The following is a 23,879-nucleotide window of genomic DNA, read 5'->3' on the forward strand; positions in this document are numbered from 1 at the left end:
CCTACAACACAGGACAGCATCCCACAACAAAGAATTACCTGACTCCAAGTATCATTGGTATTACTGTTGAGAAACCCCAAGCTAAGGTTTCTCTAACAATCGAGCAAACACTCCATGATGCACATATTCAAGATGACAAAAATAATCTAGTAGCAGTAACATCAAATTAAACATTTTATCTACATAATTTTCAATGTCAAGTTTGAATAACATTATTTGCTATATTGCAAAAAAAACCCCAAAACTGCTCTAAGATCTATTTCTCCATACAACACACACACACACACACACACACACACACTCTCTCTCTCTCTCTCTCTCTCTCTCTCTCTCTCTCTCTCTCTCTGTCTCTCTTTCTATTGGCAGTTGGAATTACAGAGCTTTCAGTTTTACCCTACATGAACACCAATGTACTGGTCACATGTGAAAACTGTCAACATTTTTTGGATAGAGAAAGTTAAACATTTAAATGGCTTATTGACTATTACTACACCACACCAAGTACAGTTCATTTGACCACTTGAAAAAAAAGCAACAATATGGCCAAAGGTCCTTTCTCAAACATTATTTAAAACTCAAAAAGAGTGACTATATTTCAACACAAACAAAGACCTATTGAACCATCATTTGCCACTTCTAGAACATTACCTTAGGAAGTAATCAGATAAGTGAGCAAAGACAGGAATCAAAGCATTGTTTACAATAGGAAAAAGCTAAAAACCACCTAAAATATCCATGGATAGAAGACTATTTATGAATGACGGCACATCTAAAAATAGAATACCATGCAGTCAATATACCAAACCCAGAGCTATTGATATGAAAACATACCCTTGAAATATTACTGAAAATAAAGATTAAGAACAGTAACATGCAATTCTATTTTTGGTGGAAGAGACACATGTACACATTTACATGCAGATAGAAAAAAAATTCTATGTCCCCAACTGTTTCTGGGTCATGGGATTAACACAACTTATTTGATTTTCTTAAAAATGGTTTCTTAAAAAGCAAAAAATATATTTTCACTTCCATTAATATTTCTATCAGATCTCGAATTACCCCCTTCACTTACTCTACCCCAATGGAGGAGGAATGACTTAAATGACAGGTTATTTTGGAAAGACTAAAGCAGACATACTAGGCTCTGACCTTCTTCCTCTCTGGAAACCATGAGCCAGTAAGTGGAGAAGCCTAACCCAATAACTAAAGAAGTTTTTTTTTTTTTTTATACCCATTTGCCACTCTTCCTCAATACCCACCCACACCTCCCCACACGGTTTGTTCAAGAGGCCCACAAGCTGGGTGCTTTTGTTATTTTTGTTTTTGTTTTTTAAAAAAACCTGGAGAGGAAAGCCTTTATCTCGTTTCTAATTGTTTGCAAAAAGACACAGTTATTTAAAATATTAAGTGAAATGGGACTAGAACCCAAGTCTTCCATCTCAAAATACAATATTCCTAACTTCCTAACTTTAGTACTTTAAAGCATTTTGTTTTCTAAGAATTGAGTACAATTCCACTAATATAAAAATTTAAATGTTCCAAGAAATATATCTTAAACATTCAGTTCCACAGAACTATGCTACTGTTTCATTTCAAATTGTTTTTCCCATCAAAATATTAATGTCCTCTACTAAGACTAAACAGATCCCCTACTTTTTTGTTTTGAATTATAGGAGGAAAAATTCAAATGCTTAAAAATCTAAGAATTCCTAGAACAAACCTAAAAATTCTTCTCAAAATTTGATAAAGGGCCCATAAACTAGTACACAATTCAGGGTGGGGAGGTGGCGGGTGGGCAAGGGGAAGCTCCTGTTTTAAAAAGAAGTCAATCTACAACACAATATTTAATTTATTTTTATCAACTTAATGCCATTACAGCCATTAAGGATAGTAATGAATACATGTGTGCATTATTCCACTGTGCATACTTTCCTTTTTCAGGAAACAAAGTGGTAAAGGTTAGGGGAATAGATCCAACGTAAAGGAAACCCTATGTGTTTCTATTTATTTTAGTTTACATATATAAATGGTTATACATTTAGACTTGTAGCATAAATGAACTACAGGAAAGAATCAAACATCATTACTGTTTCAAAGAAAACAATACTTACTTCCACTGGCAAACGCACTAGTGGCTGTTGCTTGCATCACCTCTCTTCTGTAATCCCTATCTTTTGGGAAGCTATTAACTGCCATCTTGTTTGCTTCTTTCTGTCTCTGTTCTCTAAAAATAAAAAATAAACCCATAATAATTGTATTAGGTACAATGAATCTACATATAAAACTTCTGGCTAAAATGTTCAACAAAATGGTATATGCAAAATAAAAGAACTGAATATGGCCATAATATTACTTAACTGGTGTAGCAGATGGGATGAAGCAAACAAAACATTAATGTTTCTCACTGGTGGCAATATTATACCAATTATTTATATGCCATTAATCCTACAACCAAAGCTCTGCAGTATTAATTCTATATATATGAAGGAAACATATTTTCCTACAAGAACTATAAAGGTTTCTATTACAAGTTATAAGAAAGATGAGTAAATGTAGACTAATATAAATTTTTAAATTAATTATACCAACTGTTCACAAGGCCCTTGTGGACAGTTGATTAGTGTCTGTTCTAGTTTTTTTAAGGTAAAAAGAAATTACGGCAAACACAGATGATGAGCCAGTCACTGCAATTAAAACGAAGAGTAAATATCACTATAAGAAACCTAAACTTACAATGTTTAATGTTCTCAGATGTTAACCTACAGAATCAAGAATGAGAAATACTGTTCAATTAGATTAAGAGCAAATACCTTTCAAGCCACTCTTTTGGTTTTTCCCATTGTGAAACTTCTGTTCGACAATTGTAGTAGTATTTTTTCCCAGAAGAGCTAATATGCTCAGACCAGTCATCTGCAGAATCATAAGGCTTAAAAATATTTTTAAAAATTAGAAAATGTTAATACTGTTTAATCACTTGATATGAAATATCAAGAATGTCAATGGCTTTCAAAGTATACATATGGAAAAAGACTATGAAGATAAAGGTGCCCTGATCTAGGTGTAATTATCAAAATACATACTTTAGGAAACCTTAGCCTATGAAAACCTTCAAAGATAACAATGGAAAACCCTATAAAATATCAAATTAAGCAGATTAATAAATATCCAATTAAACAATTAATAAATTCTAGTTTACTAGGCATAGGAAGAAAATTTCATAGCATCTTGACTTTTGAAAAGCATTACAAAAGTTCCCCATTATGATCATTTTAATTGCCGAAATCCAGTCATATTGGGGGTGAGGGGATGTTAAGAGAACTCTCTCACCTAACTGATTTGATGGCACAAGAGCACATCAGTTCTAAACTCGTAAGGCACAATAGTTATCACATAAAGTGTAATAGAGAACAACCCGCTTGTATTTACTGTTATTTAGCAGAGGAGAAAAAAAAAGCAAAAGATTTTAAAATGTAAATACAAATCTAATTAAGGGCTATGAATTTATTTCACCTTCAAAACACATGAGATGGGTATTCACTAAACCTTATCTCACATAATAGTAATCAGCAGTGTCACAAATTTTTCCTGTAACTGAAACTGTTCTGTCTTTTGAAAGTTCTTAAACACAGTCTCTTGCAGGTATTTTAAAGGCACTGTAAAATTAGAATGAAATTAGAAAAATCTGAACGGCCCAGTTTTCATGGAACTGATCTCAAAAAGTAAAAGTTTAAGTGCCTGCACTGGCCACAGGAAATCTGTTAGAATCCCAAGTATACTTCAGATGAATTTAGCTATTTTTTTAAAAAAGCTTTGAGATTAAAATGCAATGTTATATTTTGGTAGCATATCCTTCTTCTGGATTCACCACAGTGTAGAGTGATATAATTTTAAAGCTTGAGAAAAGAACTTTTATGCCTGCTGACTCAGCTTTAATTTTACCAAGTAGGATAGGTCCCAAAACTAATTAGTAGTAGAAAAAGGATCAAAACACAGGTTTGCATATTCCACTATTTCCACTAAATCAACACCAATTTTGGAAATGCCGTATTAATTTTCAGGGTACTTGAAGAAATAATGCAGACTCTGCTATACTTATACTCTCAAGTTTATGTCTCAAAATAATGAAGCTACTTGGAAATCGGCCCTGTGCCTCCAAACCTCTAAAATCAGCAGAGAGTTAATGCTCAATCCTCCTAGCTTGCAGAATTCAGGCTGCAGGAATCTTGGAAGGCAAAATTCAAAAGTTCTTCACCACCCACTGCTCCCTATACCTAAATTATTACACAAACTGAGCCCTTGTATGAATATATCTGGAAAATTTGGTTTGCTTTGCTTGGCAAGTGGTTATATTGGGATTACTAATTTGGTCTGAAGCAACAGAATGAGATTTGAGGCAGGTGAACAGAAGACACCAGAGCAGATGAGAGCGGTTCAGACCAGTGCTTTTCAGAGATGGTTTGCAACCTGTTGCTTGTCTTGGAGGAGATGATGAGTTTGCATCAGAATACTGCTTCCCTAGTCAAAAGTCTTGCTTTAAGAAAAAAATTCAATCAACTAAACTACACAGTTTATTTAATGATAATTATATCCTGGCACAACTTCAGAACAGTTAAAAGTTCAAAGACCAGAACCTTGATGAGCATGGGTCTACTATACTGCACTGATTTTGCCTATCAAATCTTAGGTTAGTAAAAGTATGTGTTCCAGGGTACAGCATTATAATCACATACCAACAACTTTAGCTTTCACCGCCCCACTTCCATCCTCAAAAAAGATTAAGGTGGGGGGAGAAAAACTTTAATGGAATAATTTTTTAAAATGTTAATGTGCAACAAACAGCAGGTGTTAAATTTTGTTCTACTGTATTTTTCAGTTTCATTGAGGTATAACTGACAAATAAAATAGTAATTTGCTTAAATTACTATTTGATTTGATATACATTTACACTGTGAATGGATTCTTTCGCCCATCTCGTTAACACAATACTTACTCTTTTTGATGAAAACGTTTAAGTTCTCTCAGCAAATTTCAAATATACAATGAGCTGTTATCAATACTATCACTATGTTATATATTAGACACTCAGGTATTAAGCTTCTCATTTAAAAAAGTCTAAAATTAAGAACTAACCAAACAAAAGGCCTGCAAAAATTGCAAGTTTTCTAAATTAGGCTTGATGTAGTTGCCAACATATGCTATAAAGCAGCAGTTCTCCAAGTGTTGTTCAGGAACCCTTGAGGGACTCCCAGATCATCTCATAAATTCAAAACTATTTTCATAATAAAACTAAGATGACTGGTTTTCTCCTCATTCTATCATAAGAATACAATGTTTTCTCAAACTGTACAGATTTGTGATTACAAAAGACCGAATGAAGACATGAAATTCTAGGTATCTTCTTCTATTAAAAGCCAGGCATTTAAAGAGATGTTTAATGTCTTTTTTTTGTTTTAGAAATATTTTTCATAAAAATATATTACATATGTCACTCTGGCTGGGTGGCTCATTTGGTTGGGCATCATCCATGCACCAAAAAGGTTGGTTTGATTCTTGGTAAGGGCACATGCCAGGGTTGCAGCTCGATCCCAAGTAGGCGGCATGCAGGAGGCAGCCAATAGATATTTCTCTCTCATATAGATGTTTCTCTCCCCTTCTCCCTTCTTTTCTCTCCAAAAAAAAGCCCTCGCCAGTGTGGCTCAATGGTTAGAGCATTGGCCCATGCACCAAATGGTCACAGGTTAGATCCCAGAGTGATGGGGCACATGAGAGAGGCAACTAATCGATGCCACCCACCTCGACTCTCTCAAAAATCAATGGAAAAAATATCCGAGGGTGAGGATTAACAAAACACAAAAAAGAAAATAAAAATATTTAATACACATATATATTACATGTTAACATATAATGGGTTTATAACTGATTTTAAATGAATTAAGTATGGTTCAAATTTATCAATTTTAATTTTTAATATGGTAAATACTGCATTGAGTCCACATAAACAAAAGCTCTCAATGTCCATGAATGCTGAGAAGTCTTGAGACTAAAAGTTTAAAAATGGCTCCTCTAAAAGACTAGCACTGAACAGTTACTAAGCCACTTATCTGCTCTCCTTCAATTAAAAATGTTCTTTAGTACTCTTTTATGAATGTTGCTTTTCTCTTCTTAAAAGCACCTTCCTTTCTACTCACTTCAAAACATGTCTGACTACTACTTCTCCAAGTTAAACTATGGGGAAAAAGTCAATCCTGGAATTATTTTATGAATTGTTAATAAAGAATAGTTCATAAAATAATAACATCAAAGATGACATCCAATGTAACTAAGAATTTCATGGAGACCTAAGAGTTCTCTAATAAATTTCCTTAAAAAAAAAAATTAAGTAGAATAAATATCTTTAAGCAAGATTGGTTACAGAGAACAGATCTTGAGAGCCTCAAACTTAAAAGATCCAAAATATGCAGAAGGTATGTAACTGGTAACAAGAGGAGTTGGAAGATAATGCAAAGTCCTCCAGGGTTGAATTTAAAACATTTCCCAGCAAATCAAAATTGGTGAAGGATACTCAGAAGGAAAGATTTCAATTATAATGTCTTTAAAATAGGAAATAAAAACTTTTTTGTAAATGAAGAAATCCAGAGGCCTCTTTTTATAAAAACCACAAATACACATAACTTATCTAAAATAGTCTGCATAATACCTGTAAGTCCTATCATGATTTAGATTACAGAGGAGGAGTCATTCAACAAGCTTTTCTTAAATATTCACCATGGGCTAGGTAGGCTCTGCATTAAACACAAAATAAATGTTCATCATAGGACTTAGGAGGGAACTACATGTGAATCTTAATCTAATACTAAAAAAATAAAGTAATTTCAACTTGACTTTCAACAGTTAACCAAATGTCTATGTAGTAATCTAAATAATATTGTTATTGATTTTCAAAGACAGTTTTAAAACGTGAATACCTCAAAGAGGAAAACACCTTTAAAAAAAAAAAAAGCTATTCCTTACTTTAACCTAGGTTAAAGTAATGTCATCTGTTCACTTACTTTTTCATTATGAAAATATTAGATGAAAGGTGATTTTATGTTATACTCACTACTCAAAAACTTTTTTTGGAAGTGATTTTAAGCAAAGAAAGTTTTTAAGAAAACTTCAGAAATGTGAAAGCCCTCTTCTCAGGTAAGATTAAATTTAGTTTGTAACCAATGTGTTATAACCGCTGGGTACATTACAATGAAAAGGACCACTACTTATAGGTTAATTATATACCTATATTTGAAATCTACAGTAAGGGGGAATCCTGATCCTGAAAACACATAATGTTAAGGTATCACATGATTTCTGTTATATGTGGAATTTAATGAAATAAACTGATGAACAAAACAGATCCAGAGACATTGAAACATGCAACAGACTGATGTATTTCAGAGGAAAGGGGGGAGGGGATGTGTGGGAAGAGAATAATCAAAGAACTTATATGCATAGCCCATGGACAAAAAACAGTGTGGGGAAGGCTTGGTGGAGAGGGCCAATGGGGGAAAAATAAGGGGACATCTGTAATACTTTCAACAATAAAGATTAAACCTATTTTTTTAAAAAGTATTAAAAAAACAACCCCAAAAACACATAACAAATCCATTCTGGTGACGGTCTTCAGTTTCCACTTCTATAATTAAATTCCCTGACACCTTTCATGATTTGACTCTTTCAAGGCTATCTGATGCCCATTATTTATTCTTTCTGGTTTCACTGTTAATCCATTTCTTGAAAAGTCAAAATAATCAAAATTTGTTTTCCCTGAGTAAGTTTTTTTGTGTTTTTTAACCAAAACAATGTCTTGTCTGCATGCCCTGCCTCTGTCCTAACAGCACACAAACACCAAATCTGAGTTGTGAATGATAAATAGAACTTTAGAGGTGTCATTTTGTGAATTAATGAAACCATTTTACACACACACAAACACAGCTAATCATTCTAAAATCCTGTATATGTCTCATTTAAAATGACTCATCACAAGCAGTTTGATGATAACACCTGTAATAGTTTATCAAGCTCTTGCCCCTGCCTATATTCTGTTCTGTGATGCTAGGACTAGAATAATGCAAATTACATTCTATTTAGCCAGCTGGCATCCTGTTAAGATTCTGCCAACAGCGGGCATTAGAGAAAGACTAAAAAGCAGGAGAAAGGAGAAGCCTATAAGACACAGTTCAGTTTCCAGCTTTCTTTTATCTGCCCCAAACCTGAACTAGCTTAGACAATGGCACTATCACCAGCTCTGCAGGGCTCCTCCTCTAAGCTATTCAGTTCTGATAACCCCAACCTCTTCCTACTGCTCCTCAGTTCAAAGGAGTGGTTACCATATATGTGTTCCCTTCAGTGTCCCTTTTGGTTTTATTCAGTTCTCAATACCTGCAGTACTGCTTAATCAATCCTATGTATGAAACTGTTATTAAATTGTGCTAAAAACAGCTGGTATTACAGTTTTCCCAACTACACCCTGATTACCACAATATTTAAAACTATTCCACATTTGTTTTTATGAAATTATCATTGATGTCTCAGTTTTCTATGGAACTGTACTATCCTCACTGTTTCAACTAGAGACAAATAATAAACCCTGAGAGGGTCTTTCAATGCCAGTTAAGGTCTAATGATCACTCAGATATTCAAGACAAAAACCTGTTGGATTCAATCTACACTTCTATAGCCTTTTTGTTGTTCTTTCCTTCTTATAATGTATTTTCCACACAGTTATAAAATATGTTTTAAACTGCAAATATGATGTTACTTCACCAGTTATATCATTCAGTAGGTCTCCAGTGCCTTTATATAAATAAACTTCATATTCCTCGGCAAGATACATAACTCTGTGATCTGACCCCCACTTATCTCTGTAACCTGAAGTGCTCTTATTCTACCATATTATCAGAATCCTATAGTTCTCCAAACATGCTATACTATTTCACACTGTTTTGTTTCTTTTTCAGTCTCCACCACAGACCCGACAGTTCCTTTAAGATGAGCCACATTTTTTTAGTTCTATGTATTTACAAACTAGCATATGCTTGACAAATTAAAACCTTATTAAATTTTTGCTGAATAAATGTATCAGAACTTACTTTGAGAAGAAGTTCTAATACATGTCACTAGGGTCTAACAGAGTATGCAATCACAGTAGATCCTCAATATATATATATATTATGGAAAGAAGAGCTCAAGCTAAACCAGTTTAGCTATAGAAGTTTCACAATCTAAGGTTCTTTATATCTCAATGGTAAAATTTTGCTCTATAAAGGAATGCTGATGAAATAATATCAAGATGGTGTCCTCAGACTATCCTCAGTTCTAATAAGGTTATCTCAGTAGTTCAAATACATTAAGAAAAGGTTAACTTAGATTAAAAACATTTTTTTAGGACATTAGACTGAACAAGACTTAGTGTGAGGGGTTTTTGTTTTGTTTTTGCAATGAATTAAAAAAAAAATCAAGTGTGTTTATATACTTACTGCATCTGAAGTTTTGCTTGGATTATTGCTTGGGTTAGAAGAATGTGAATTTGAACTATGAAGACCACTGTGATTGTGTGAATTTTCTTGTGGAGAGTAACTGGTCCCTTAAAAAAATAAATAAAAAATAAATTACAAGTTTTATTTCATGTTTAATTTAAATTGGTGTCTATCATATCATATATCTTAAATATATCATTGTAAATCCCCAAGTAATTTTATATAGTATCAGGAATACATACATATTCATGCTTTTTATTAATACATAAAGTATTTGTGAGCCTACTAAAGATGTGGGTTAATGAGTACATATGCTACACGGCTAATCCTATGGAACAATGTTATTTATAATTAGATGAGCGAAACCTCATTTCTAGCAACTTCTAGGGTTTTTTAAAAATTAAAAGTTTTATTAGGGAATGACAGAAACACAACACATATCGAGGAAAAAAGGCATACAAATTCAACAATGTAGGCCCGAAATTCACAATTATCCAATTAATGTTTTTGCAATTATTTTTCAGTTTCATAAATAGTTTCACCAATTCTCCAACTAAAACAATATCAAGTTTTCAAAAAGTTAAGTCTCATGGAAGGTGCTTCCTTTCAAGGTCATAAAAAAATGTCATGAAGTTTTCTAATAACAGGATCAACTCTACCTAAAAAATGTCTAAATGTAACTCATAAGCTTTATGAATAATCTACACATCACAGAGATCATCAGGGATGACAGTTTTTCTTGTCTTAAGAAAAGCCAAGGTATAAAAATCCAGACTTGCAAAATCACTGATTAATGATACAAAAAGGTTTACTATAAATCTAATTGTATTTCAATTCATTCCACATATTTATTTTTCAGCATCAAGGTAATTCAACTGTTTATATTTTTGTTTTTAACTGAGTTGGCAATGGTATGGAGGCTACACTATAATGAACAAAAACTGGAAGAGGGAAGAACAATTTAAATGGTCCAGAAATTAGTTAGCAGTCAGAATAAGTTTTTATGAGTAGAAATGAGTAAGAACACATTTAACTATTGCAATCAACAGGAAAAACTAAAAAGATAAAAAAGGTGAACTGGGACAGACAGAAAATGACTATAAGGTTTTAGATATTCAAGTAGAAATGGTGAGCAGATCTATGTAGAACTAGGATTCTGAAGTGGATCTTGAAGTCTCTTCCATTAGAAGTGAAAAGTAGGGGACTCTTAACTTTGTCTTGCATATAATAAGCAAGCACTAACTCAGAATGAAATAAGAGTATGGCAAGAGAAAGGGCAATGGCCAAGATTTAACCTTGGATAGGGGCCAGCTAAAAGCAGACTGAAAAACCCAATAAAGCCAGTGACGTAACAAAATACAAAAGAGGGTTACCTAGTTACTGAGAACAATTTAGGTGGTACCAAAGAGGAAATTTCCCAACAAGCCTGCAGTTTGAAATACCTGATGGTTTCTTCATCTACTTATTTTTAATTTTATTTTGCTGTACAGTACGTATTTATTTAAAACACTAAACTATTTTAACAAAGTAGACTATAAATTATTCAATAAACATTGTATGAATGAAAAAAAAATCAATTAGAAATTGGTCAAAAATAAGTTTAATGGACAGAAAAGTTAAAATAGCAGGCTGAAGACTGCTATCCCTAGAAAAGCTTGCTTGTATAGCTTGCCCTTGACTGGCATGTGGGAACCAAGATTTCAGTTACTGCATCCCCACAACAGTAACTGTAAGAGCTGCTCACTGTGCCAATATGATTTATGCTTAACATCTGCTTTCCTACCAAGAATCCGGACTTTTGGTAAGTGCTAGGCAGAGGTGCCTATGTTAATAAGCCAAATTCAGTGAAAGTCTTGGGTACTAAATTTCTAGTAAGTTTCCCTGGTACACAACATTTTGCAAGTGTTGTCACAATTCATGGCTGAAGGAATGAAGCATGTCCTGTGTAACTCTACTGGAAGATGATTCTCGGAAGCTTGTACCTGGTTTCCTCCAGATTTTGCCCCTTACCTTTAATTACGCTTTGCATCCTTTCACGATAATAAATCCTATCTGTGATAATGACTATATACTGGGTACTGTGAGTCCTCTTATCAGTTACAAAGAAAAATTAATACTCCCAAGTTTTAAAGGAAATTACGCAGGAATTCGTACTTTTCAGATGTAACTCATAAAATTTTTAAAAATCAGGTTTATAGTTGATTACAAAAATAAGAAACACACCTAGTAATATGGACTACTAGAATATCATACTTATACACTAATAGTAGAGTTGAGATTGTCATGAAAATTTCCATAAATATGTCAGCAATAATGTAAAAAAAAGAAAAAAAAAAGGCCAATCTTATTGACTGAAATGAACTCCAGAGTAATCCATTAGGAACCCTGGGTTAGATGCCCTGCCATTTATTTGCATACATTCTTCAGTAAAACATTCTATGAAATAGCTTAAATCTATGGAGAAGAAAAAAAAGTACCACATTACAGATTAAAAGGCATGATATGCAGAATACTCTATAAACATAATGTATGTTAGGAATGAGGTCTATTGATCTCTTGTGAGGTTAAGATCCAGGAATTCACTTCATTTTAGTTTTATAAAAATTCAAAAATTGACAAGCACCCAATTATTAACCTCTGAAGAAATGGTATGTCTTCCACCAGCCTGGTAAGTTTTACAGAAAGCATGATATGATAACAGAGGCAACAGATCTTTGATTCCAGCCATAAGAATGTGCTTAAGAACTAAAGGGAGGCAGATATGCCCCTGAATAACATGACTATAATTAGCTAAGCTAACTCTCTATAATAAAAGCTATACTTTATATTACTTTCCAGAGCATTTTGGGGGTATTTCATTTGAGCCTTTTAATTTCTCCATGTAGTTCTTTCCAAACTGAAGTAACACACAAGCAAATTGATTATGCACACCCTTCCAGGCTCAGAGTAATGATGATGGTAGTTATGATCTTCCAGAGCCATACCTATAAAGTGCTACAACACAAATTCTTTGAAATCTCCTGTTCATCTTTAAAACTCACATGATTTTTTGCATCCTATCCCACAATGAATTTGTGTATTTCAGGATAAGAACACAAGTTTTTTAAAAAGTAGTAGTATAATGGCAGCATCTAAGGCTGAGAGAAACAGGAAGTGATTTGTGGAATAGAGCCATGCATAAAACTTAAACTCAGAATTTTAAAATTAAATCCAGTGATTACTCAAGTGAACAAATGAAGATAATACATAGTGCCAGTGAGAGTTTCAGGTATGCTGTTTGGCCCAACAAAGTCATGGAAGCAAAAGCTGTACATATGGTCCAGTGTACTCTTTATGTTCTCTGTACATTACCAAAAAAGACTTGCTACTTTTAATTAAAAGTATCTTGAGAAAAGTAGTACATGCAAAAAAAAGTAGTAAGAAGCAAGTCTTAAAGGTTTCCAAGAAAGAAATCCTATGATTTTTAACTTGATAGGATCTTCAATATTTAAAAGGCAGAATAATTCCTCCGTGGCATCCTCTAAAACTTCAGAAGCTGGATGGATATAAGGGTGCAAAAGATAAAACCCACAGTCTGAGTAAAACAGAGCCCTAGGTAAGTACTTTGCAAAACTGGCCAAAAAATGTAGCAAACACACCTGACTGAGCAAGAAGGGAGAATTAATCAAATAAGACTGACCTCCCACTTAGAAAAGGGAGGTGGAAAAGAGGGAAAGTGAAAAGTACAGACAATTCTAAGTGATCAAACAAGGCTGGGAAACAACCAGCTTTTCAAAAGGTGAACAATAGTTTTCCCTCTGAGGGGCAATATATATTATGGTACTTGTGTCCTTATTCAGAACATGACAACCACCAGAATTCACCACCAGATCCTCAGACTTAGAAATTAAGTCTTAATGCCTTCTACTAATAACTGTAAGGTATACTGAGTAATACTAAATGAAAGACTTCAAGGACCACTCCCAAAACACGAAAGTCCTGGACCGGATGTCTTCCCGAGAATTTAACACCTGTCCTCAAAGTATTCCCAAAAAGCTCATTTCATGAGGCCAGCATTATACTAATTCCAAAACCTGATAAAGACACTATGAAGAAAGAAAAGCACAGGCCAACATCCTTGATGAACATAGACACTAAAATCCACAATAAAATAAGCAAAACCGAATCCAGCAATACATTAAAAAGATCATACACCATGATCAACTGGGATTTATTCTGGGGATGCAAGGTTGTACAGTATCTGCAAATCAACAAACATGACACACCACATAAACAAAATGAAGAATAAAAAACCACATGATCATATCAATAGATGCAGAAATGGCATTTGATAAAATCTAGCACCAGTTTATGATAAAAACTCTCAGCAAAGTGGGGAGAGAGGGAACATACCTCAATGTAATAAAGACCATCTGTGACAAACCCAGAGCCAACATCTTACTCAACGGGCAAAAACTAAAAGCATTTCCCTTATGATCAGGAACAAGACAGGGTTGTCTGTTTTCACCACTCTTATTCAATATAGTACTGAAAGTCCTAGCCACAGCAGTCAGAGAAGAAAAAGAAATAAAAGGCATCCAAACTGGAAAGGAAGAAGTAAAGCTCATTATTTGCAGAGGATATGATACTGTATATAGAGAACCTTAAAGAGTCTAGAAAACCCCCCCCCGACTAGAACTGATACATGAATTCAGTAAAGTAGCAGGATACAAAATAACATATCCAGATATCAGTTGCATAATGAACTATCAGAAAGGGAAACTAAGAAAACAATCCCCTTAAGAATCGCTTACAAAAAAAATAAAATTAAAAAAATTAAAGAACCTAGGAATAAATCTGACAAAGGACGTAAAAGACGTGTACTTGGAAAATTGTAGGACACTAAAGGAAAAAACTAAAGATACAAACAAGAGGAAGCATATACCATGTTCATGGATAGGTAGAATTAACATCATTAAAATGTCCATCCTACCCAGAGCAATCTACAGATTCAACCAAATTCCTATAAAGATACCAAAAGTGTATATTTCACAGAACTAGAACAAATATTCCAAAAATTTATATGGAACCACCAAAGACCCCGAATAGCCATAGCATCCTTGAGAAAGAAAGAACAAAGCTGGAGGAATCATACTACCTGCCATTAAGCTATACTACAAGGCCATAATAATAAAAACAGCATGGTACTGGCATAAAAACAGACATATAGATCAATAGAACAGTGTACCAAGAAATAAACGCATGCTTTAATTGTCAATTAATATTTGACAAAGGAGGCAAAGACATACAGTACAGTAAAGATAATCTATTCAATAAATGGTGTTGGGGAAAATCGGATAGATGCAAAAAAATGAAATTAGACCACCTTCTCATACCATACACAAGAATAAACTCAAAATGAATTTAAAGACTTGAAACCATAAAAATCCTAGAAGAAAACATAGGCAGCAAAATCTTGTACATTTCTCATAGCAGTATTTTTTTCTGATCTATTTCTTCAGGCAAGGGAAAGAAAAAATAAACAAATGTGACTACAACAAACTAAAGTTTTTGCATACCCCAGCTGGACATGGCTTAGAGGTTGAGCACTGACCTAGGATCCGGGAAATCACAGTTTGATTCTCAGTCAGGGCACATGCCTGGGTTGAGGGCTCAATCCCCAGTGGAGGGCATGCAGGAGACAGCAATGACAACTCTCTCATCATTGATGTTTCTCTCTCTCTCTCTCTCTCTCCCTTCCTTTCTCTGAAATCAATAAAGATATATTTTAAAAAATAAAGTTTTTGCACAGCAAAGGAAACCAACAACAAAATAAAAAGACAACCCACTGAATGGGACAACAAAGTCACTAATGATATACCTGATAAGGGGTTAATATCCAAAATTAAGAAATTATAATACTCAACCACCAAGCCCCTCCCCCAGAAACAATTCAATTAAAATTGGGCAAAGAATTTGAATAGACACTTCTTCAAAGAGGATAAACAGATGGCCATAGACATACGAAAAGATGCTCAATGTCACTAATCATCAGAGAAATGCAAATTAAAACCATAATGAGGTATCACCTCACATCTGTCAGAATGGCTATCATGAAATAAACAACAAACAGCGAGTGTTGGCGAGGATGCGGATTGGTGCAGCCACTGTGGAAAGCAGTATGGAGTTACCTCAAAATTTAAAAATGGAACTGCCTAGTGATTCCTGAGGCTGGGAATCGAGCCTGCAACCTAGGTATGTGCCCTTGGCCAAAATCAAACCCGGGACCATTCAATCTCTGGATTGATGCTCTGACCACTGAGCCAAACCAGCTAGGGTCCAAGACTTAAATTTTTTAAGCACTCTCAAGATTGTTTGGTTCAGTCAGTATCTGAGGCATACTTCAATCTAAGTAATGTACTGATTTGCCTTCCATTGGTTTTTGTCCTCATCACTCCAAAACCAAAGACCACAACCATTTAAAATAAAGGGATTTCACAAAGAAAGCCATATGTCTGTAATGGGTATTTTTGCCATAACATGTTTTCTTGAAACACCTTGAATTCTACAAAATTGCACAGTAAAAACAAAGCCTTATGGGAAAAAGAGTAGGAGCAAATCATTCAAAATTATGCAACTTTATTATAACCAGAACACTAAACAAAAACTTCAACAGCAAAGGCAGGCAGCTCAGCCCGGTTGTAGACTGCTGCAGGGGCTATTAAAAATGCAAAAAACATTAAAACAAAAATGCCGTTTGCTGAGGCTGAGAACATGGAAGTAAAGTTCTGAGCACTGACTAGAGTCTAGTTACCATGAACAGAGAAGAAAGTGCAGCTTCCCACAGACAAGGAGCCATGCAAAGCTAGGGAGCAGGCTTAAATTTTCTTTGGGTGCCTTGCCTATGCAGCAGCTGGTCGAGGCTTTTTCCTTTCTATTTGAATGTTTAATCCTAATCCTGCTATTCTGATCTTCCTTGCCTAAAAAAATTTCATGTATAAACCAACACAACTTCAGTTTCTACTGGTGTCATTCTCCAATTTACCAATTGTATATGAGCCAATGATGGTGAAAAAAAAAACTTTGTGGTAACCAGACTATGTCTCTTGGGGAGGGGTGGGGGGGAGAAATGGATAAAATGATGTGTGTGTTAACAACAGGCTTGCATTTGACAGTCCCCTGTAATTGAGTTACTCACTCTAGTTTTGTGCTATCCCAGTGATAGCCACTAGGCACATATAGCTATTGAGCACTTTAAATGTGGCTACTCTAAATTGAGATGTGCTGTACGTTCAAAATACAAACTGGATTCAAAAACTCAGTACAAAAAGAATGTAAAACAGCACATTAGTATTTTATACCGATTACATGAACTATTTTTTGACATAATGGGTTAAATAGTATATATTACTAAAATTAATTCCAGATGTTGGATACTAGAAAATTTTAAATTGCATACGCCGGACAGCACTGCTCTAAATGAAGGTGTTTACTGACACTTAAGAAAAAGGGGGCCAGGGATGCCTACTGTGCGTAGGACATTTCTCAAAAGAATTGTCCCATGTCTGAAAAATCAGCTTATAATTGAGCTGAGCCCCGTACCTAATTCTGCTTTATACAATATGCTGAATTTTTTAGGGATGTAACTGTTACGCAAATTGTACTATAGAGTATTTAGTTTTTGTTTCAAATTTTTACTAAGATGTTCACTACTTAGAACAATCTCATTACCATACAATACATCTGCGCTTGTATCTAATTCAAACAAATGGTATCAAGGCAATTCCTTTGTTAACAGCTAGGACCAAAAATTTTCATACTAACACAGATAAATTAAAGATGCAGCAGCTCTCACTGGATTTCATTAATAAAGCTCATTTTAAAACAGCACTGCTATCCTATGTTTATCCCAAATAAATATGCTAAATATTTACACAGATTAAAACCATCTTTGTGACATTTACATCATTACATCATTTCCTTTGGAGCCATCCATCTCTCTCCTATTCTTACGGTGTAGTAGGTAGCATATATTGTTTATCTACAGACTAAAAATGGGGATTTTAGAAAATATTTAAGGGAATGTGCACATGCAAAAGAATGAAGTTTAATTGGACCCCCTTTCCTCACACTGTATACAAAAACTAATTAAAAATGAACCATAGACCTAAACGCAAGAGCTAAAACTGTAAAAAATATAGGCATAAACCATCACCAAAAGGACAAGCAAAAAAGGGCAAAAATTTGATAAATTAAACTTTTGCGCTTCAAAGGACGCCCTCAAGAAAACAATCCACAGAATGGGAGAACATGTTTGTAAGTCATATGCAAAGAACTTTTATCTAGTCCCTACTAGTAGAGACTTACAACTCAATAAAAGAGATCGATAAACCAATTTTAAAATGAGTGAAAGATCTCAACAAACATTTCTCCAAAGAAAACATACAAATGGCTAAAAAAGACATGCAAAGATGCTCAACACATTAACCATTAGGGAAATACAAATGGAATCTGTAGTGAGACGCCATTTCACACCCATTAGGATAGATATAGTCAAAAAGATAGACTATGTCCAGGTGGCATGGCTCAGCAGTTGAGCATCAACCTATGATCCAGGAGATCGTGGTTCGATTCCCAGTCAGGGCACATGCCTGGGTTGTGGGCTCAATCCCCAGTGTGGGGTGGGAAGGAGGGAGCCGATCAATGTCTCTCTCATATCACTGATGTTTCTCTCTCTCTCTCCCCCTCCCTCTCTCTGAAATAAAATCAATAAAAATATATTTTAAAAAAAGACAGACTATATAACTGCCCATGAAGATATATACTTAAACCCTCATACAACTTGCTGCTGTCAATGTAAAATACTCAGCTACTTTGAAACAAAACAGTTTGACAGTTCCTGAAAAGGTAAAACAAATTATCACGTGACCTCAATTTTACTTCTAGATATATGTCTAAAAATAATGAAAACCTATGTCCACAAATGTCATAGCATACTATCCTTAACCAAAAGATGGAAACAAACCAAATATCAATTAACTCATCAATGGATAAACAAAACATGGCAAATCTATACAATGGAATATTATTCAGCAATAAAAAGTACTGCTACATGCTATGCAGTATTTTGCCTCCACCTTGCTAAATAAAAATGAGGCCATCTAACCTCTATGGTTACCTTTATTTATCAAATAGGGTATGGTTGACAGTGTGTAGGACTACAAATATCACAAGACTGAAATAAATGCTATACTTATGAATGTTACTAACCTCTGCCATCTGACTTTTCATCACTAAAGGAATTAGTGAATATTTCAGACTAAGACTTTTATCCTCCCTTCTATTTGAGTAATTGGTGAAGGCTTTATTAATAAAGTAACAATAAATGCTAGAGATTTCTAACTGCTTATACCCTGAAGATTCAGTGCCTTATACTACTACTCTTTGCTTAGAAAAATGATCAACACATGTCTTGACTCTTCAGTGATCTCAGTACTTGAGACCAACAAACAGCATTACAGGGCTTTGTAGAATAAGTAAGGATCTCCTCATTCTTACTGACTCCAGTAAATTCCCTAGGTTCACCCTAGTATTCTAACTGCTCTCCCACTAGTTCTCATTTACATTTCAAAACACTGTACAGAATAGTCAAAGTAATCTTTTAAACAGGTATCTCAGATTATGACAAGTGTTTTCAATTTTAATGAACAGAGAGGGAAGCCATTCAAGTTCCTCTGGCCCTTCTTACCTTTCCAACCTTAACCTGCAGCACTCATCACCTTGCTCATATGTGCAGTGAGCATGTTAGCTGAACTGTGCTGAGTTCTTTGAGAACATGCTCAGTTCTTTCCTACCCTAAATCCTCCTGTCTCCTCCCCTCTGTCACTCTCTGCCTGGCCATTTTTTGGCCATTCTTCCAGCTTAAATGCCACTCTTTAGAAAAACAAAAGCCCTCCCTGACCCTCATCCAATACAATCCTCCTATCATAGCACACACCACTCCTCACTAGCTATTTTTAAGCAGTGTAATTACAGTACATCTCACCTACTTCATGTTTTCTTGTTTTTAAATTAGTTAAGCAGCTAGTGTAATGAAAGCATCCCTTCAAGAAAAAAAGTTAGTATGAAAAATAACAAAAGTGGTTTTAGAAAAAGTTATCAAATTATCGTAAGAATCGGAAAGGGTGAGTGGTGGACAATGTATTGAAAAACCGAGTATTATACTTTGCCAAGCTGATGCCTTCAGAGACACAGTACAGCAAAAAAAGAGAACAAGAGGAAGGTCCTGGCATTCCTGTAGATCTCTCTACAAGTAATTTAACCTTCTGAGTCTAATGGAGCAAGAAGTAGATGATTTCAACTTTGGAAGCCTCGTGGAACTCCTCAATCTAAGAATGGATGAAAAATGAATGCAAAGGAATCTTCAACTAAGTATATAGAATGCCTTCATGTTTCATACACTTAAATTCTCAGTTACATTAAGAAAGTAAACTACAAAGATTACCTAACAGAAGAGGAGATTTAACTGGGTACAATTAAGTGAAGAATAAACTTCAGTCAAGGGAAACGATATGAGCAATGGCATGAAAGTCAGAAAGCACAGGATAACAAGAGTTCTGAGGGCAATGAGTAAAACTAGTTTAACAAGAACAGGAGATTCCTGTATGAAATAAAAGTGGTGTAAAACTAAATTAAACTAGAGGCCACTAAATGGCCTTACAAACCAAACTAAGCAAAAAACAGATTTTATTCTTCTGTACAAGAACTCTAGATCTAAAAAATTAAGAATTGTATTTTTGCTTTTGAGTTATTTTTGATGCTTTTGAACAGTACCAGGTGCATCATGAAAAAGCAGATTAAAAGTATGTATCTTTAAGGATAACATAAAAGACTAAAGAAGAGGAGTCTTTCTTGAAAAATTGTTGTCTAATATTTCCCCCCAACCTTAAGCCATAGAATTCTTTCCTTATATGGTTGGCTACTCATCTTTCAAGTGTCAAGTCACAAGCCACACCCTAAAAAAGTCTCTCCCTGGCCACCTTCTGCTCCCTGCCATCACTATTTTCTTTATAGCACAAATCATAGTATGAAGCCATCCTGTTTATCTACTTTATATTGTCTGTATCCTTCTATGAGGAGAGAAACTCTCTGAGAACAGGGACCTTGCCTGACATGGGATGACTAAAATCCCTGTAATTACAACAGTGCTCGAATCTGTCAGAAGACACTAAAATAAAATACATGAATGAATGGAGGCCCAACACTTAAAACAGGAGCTGCTCTTATTGCAATGTGGGTAGTGTGGGATTAAGGATCACTAGCCCAGTCACAATCTTGGAACATCTTGGCTCCATATGTGCACCATTTAGAAAGGTCCTGGCCGGTGTGGCTAAATGGTTGTGTAGCAGGATAGTAAGAAGCTACGAAAATCCCTGGGCAAGTGGAATGGGGAAACTGAGGCAAGAAAATTAAACAAAGCCAAACTGAGCAGCTTGCCAACTGCAAGACCTTAGCTTCCCTAACCAAGGACACTTGTGAGCAAATGGTTTATACCCTCCCCTCAACCAAAGAATACATACCTTAAATCACCCTGGCCTGGGGAAACAGAGAACAAAGACCCAACTAATGCCATTTGTGCAGCTAAACCCAAGGACAGATGAAGTTGGGGAACAACTGATAATGTTTAACCTACATACCAATTTTATGGCAACATGTTTTGGACAAGTATTACATACTTCGCTCTCCCTCCAGTCCCAATCTATTATTATCACAACCCTTCTTGTCCAATCACAGCTCTAGCCAGACTTAGATTATATAGGTTTATTGAGGAACTGCTTCAAACTCTCAAGGAAACAGTAATTCCTGTAGTGTATAAACTGTTCCAGAAAGACTCAATCATAAAAGTAACCAAATACAAAATCCTGACAAAGATGACAAGAACCATAGAGCAATAACAGAATTAAGGGACTTCACAACTATATATATATATATATATATATATATACACACACACACACACACACACACACACCCCTCAGTCCAGGAATGCACAATGGCTGAATACTGAAAGACTTGCACGAATATAAATCTTGAATTTAATTTTTAAAAACTATGCTATCAACAGATATTGAGAGGGCATCTGATAAAATTCATGCTTCTAAAAAAGCATTAAAAACTAAAAGTAGCAAAAGATGGATGTTTCCTGATTCTGAAAAAGATAAATTTCAAACAGGGATGATTTTTACATAATGATCATTCATGACCAAGCAATACCTTTTAATACCAAGATTCCCGATTAAGAGACTTTATCAATTTTTTGAAATTGCAATAACTTTTATCAAGAAAGAATAGGTATTATTATTATAATCAGAAGCTACAGAAAAGAATATAGGAGAGATAACTCTATCCTCATTGGCTTTTTTCAAAATGTACATATAATACTCAAAGATACAATAATACTACTTTATATATGGATTACTCTACTTAAAATCCAGGAATATTTTCTCTCATCAACAAATGTGATTCTTACTATATTAAAAAAAAAACACAACAACTTTTTTTTAAATTCTCACATGAGGGAGGCAAGCATATTTTTTCCATTGATTCTAGAGAGAGTGGGAGGGCGGAGGAGGGGAGAGAGAAAAAACAGAAATATCGACGTGACAAAAATATGTGGATCGATTGCCTCCTGCATATGCCCTGACCCGAGCAGGAATCAGACCTGCAACCCAGGCATGTGCCCTTGACTGGAAATTGAACCCGAGAACCTTCAGTGCGCAGGCCAATGCTCTAACCACTGAGCAATACCAGCCAGGACCTCATTATCACTTTTAATGGCAACATTACACTCCACATTGCATGCACACATCATAACATATAATCAGAGGAACATTTATGTTCCCTATTTACTATTTATCTAGATGCTGGAATTCCTAACCCGCATAAAAATGGTACTAGCAGTATCTAACACTGAAAAGAAGCATGCAAAAATCATCTTAAGAGACTATTTCTGAATTGATATTAAAAGCCACTCAATGATTGGAATGATAATTATATCTTAACAAATAAATCAGAGCAAAAATTTGATAATGAAAATTACATTAAAGGCAATTTTCCCCAAAAGATGACAGCATGAGAATAGGTTTTATAGATAGCAAACATAGAAACATCAAAACAAACAAAAAAATTAATCAAATCCAATAAGGGAATAGGCACTGCAATCGAACAAATTGGTTCCAACAAATGGTTTCAAGAGACAACTAAATCCATACTAAAGTGCAGAATAATACTGAAGGCCAACATTCAATTCCTCTAACGTCTGTTAGGATACTTATTCTGAAAACAATGGCAGGCATATGGGACAAAAGGGTTGACTGGCCCAGTAAGTTTACTTTTTTGGGCGCAATTAAGTAGAAAACTACCTGAATTAGGAGAGCCCTGCCACTCTAAACCTTCACATGGATGAGCAAATTAATCAAATACAGAGAAAGTTCAGAGAAAACAGAATGAATTGCTACTTTTCCGTAGTATCACTCTCTCCTCCAGACACCTCCCACACTTCTTTCCCTCATCTAGACTCAGATTTGAACCTCCAAATTCCAAGGTTACAATCAAAATAGTGTCCAGGAGAATAAAAAAATAAAAGAGAATATGAAAACACTATACAGGTGGGCAAAAGTTGTAAAATAAATAATAATAAATATTAATACAAGAATAAACTCTGTTTCATGTACTCACAACTATAAACCTACTTTTGCCCATCCCCGTATATATATCAACAGAATAACTTCATTCAAGACAGGTACACAGAAACCATCCCAGTCTGTGCAGAGACCAAAGTGGGAGTATATAACATAAAACAGATGGACAAAATACTTAAAACCAGTAACTTTTTAGACAAACACTGTTTTGTTTGTTCTATGTCAAAGAGTAGAGAGAACTTGAATTCTAAGAAACAAAACAAAACAAGAGGATACAAAATGAGAGAGCTAGGATAAATAGGAGGAGGAACCTAAAGAAATGAAATCATTACAAACAAAAACTACAAAGAATCAACATTGCTGAAAGTAATGTCAACCATAAGTAACACAAACCTGAGAAATATCACAAAGCATACAGGATAAAAGGAAAGAGATGATAGCGCTTAAGAGATAAGAAGCCAGATAAGATGAAGCCAACATATGTAAAACTGGAGGTCCTGAAGACGAGAACAGAACACAGGGAGGACACTCACAAGTATAAGAAATGAAAACTTTCTTGAAATAAAAAAAGATCTCAATCTGGAGGCTGAAGGGGGCTCCCCATGTACCAGAAAAAAGTCATAAAAAATCAATAAAAATGGACACATCCTCATATCCTGGTGAAGTCGCTGAATTTTAAGAATAA

At 34.8% G+C, this 23,879-nt stretch overlaps 1 protein-coding gene across 12 annotated transcripts in view; it reads right to left on the reverse strand.

The window, feature by feature from the left end:
* Positions 1-23,879, reverse strand: part of WAC (WW domain containing adaptor with coiled-coil) — an 89,402-nt gene that overhangs the window by 27,007 nt on the left and 38,516 nt on the right. For all 12 annotated transcript variants that reach the window (XM_081159951.1, XM_081159947.1, XM_081159953.1 and 9 more), the window contains exons 4-6: positions 9,516-9,622; positions 2,814-2,929; positions 2,115-2,227 (exon numbers count right to left, since the gene is read on the reverse strand). In XM_081159951.1, the coding sequence (XP_081016077.1) occupies positions 2,115-2,227; positions 2,814-2,929; positions 9,516-9,622 (336 nt within the window). The remainder of the gene's footprint in view (positions 1-2,114; positions 2,228-2,813; positions 2,930-9,515; positions 9,623-23,879) is intronic.

Source organism: Miniopterus schreibersii (genome assembly GCF_964146895.1).
Source record: "Miniopterus schreibersii genome assembly, chromosome: 1".
NCBI classification, from domain to species: Eukaryota; Metazoa; Chordata; class Mammalia; order Chiroptera; family Miniopteridae; genus Miniopterus; species Miniopterus schreibersii.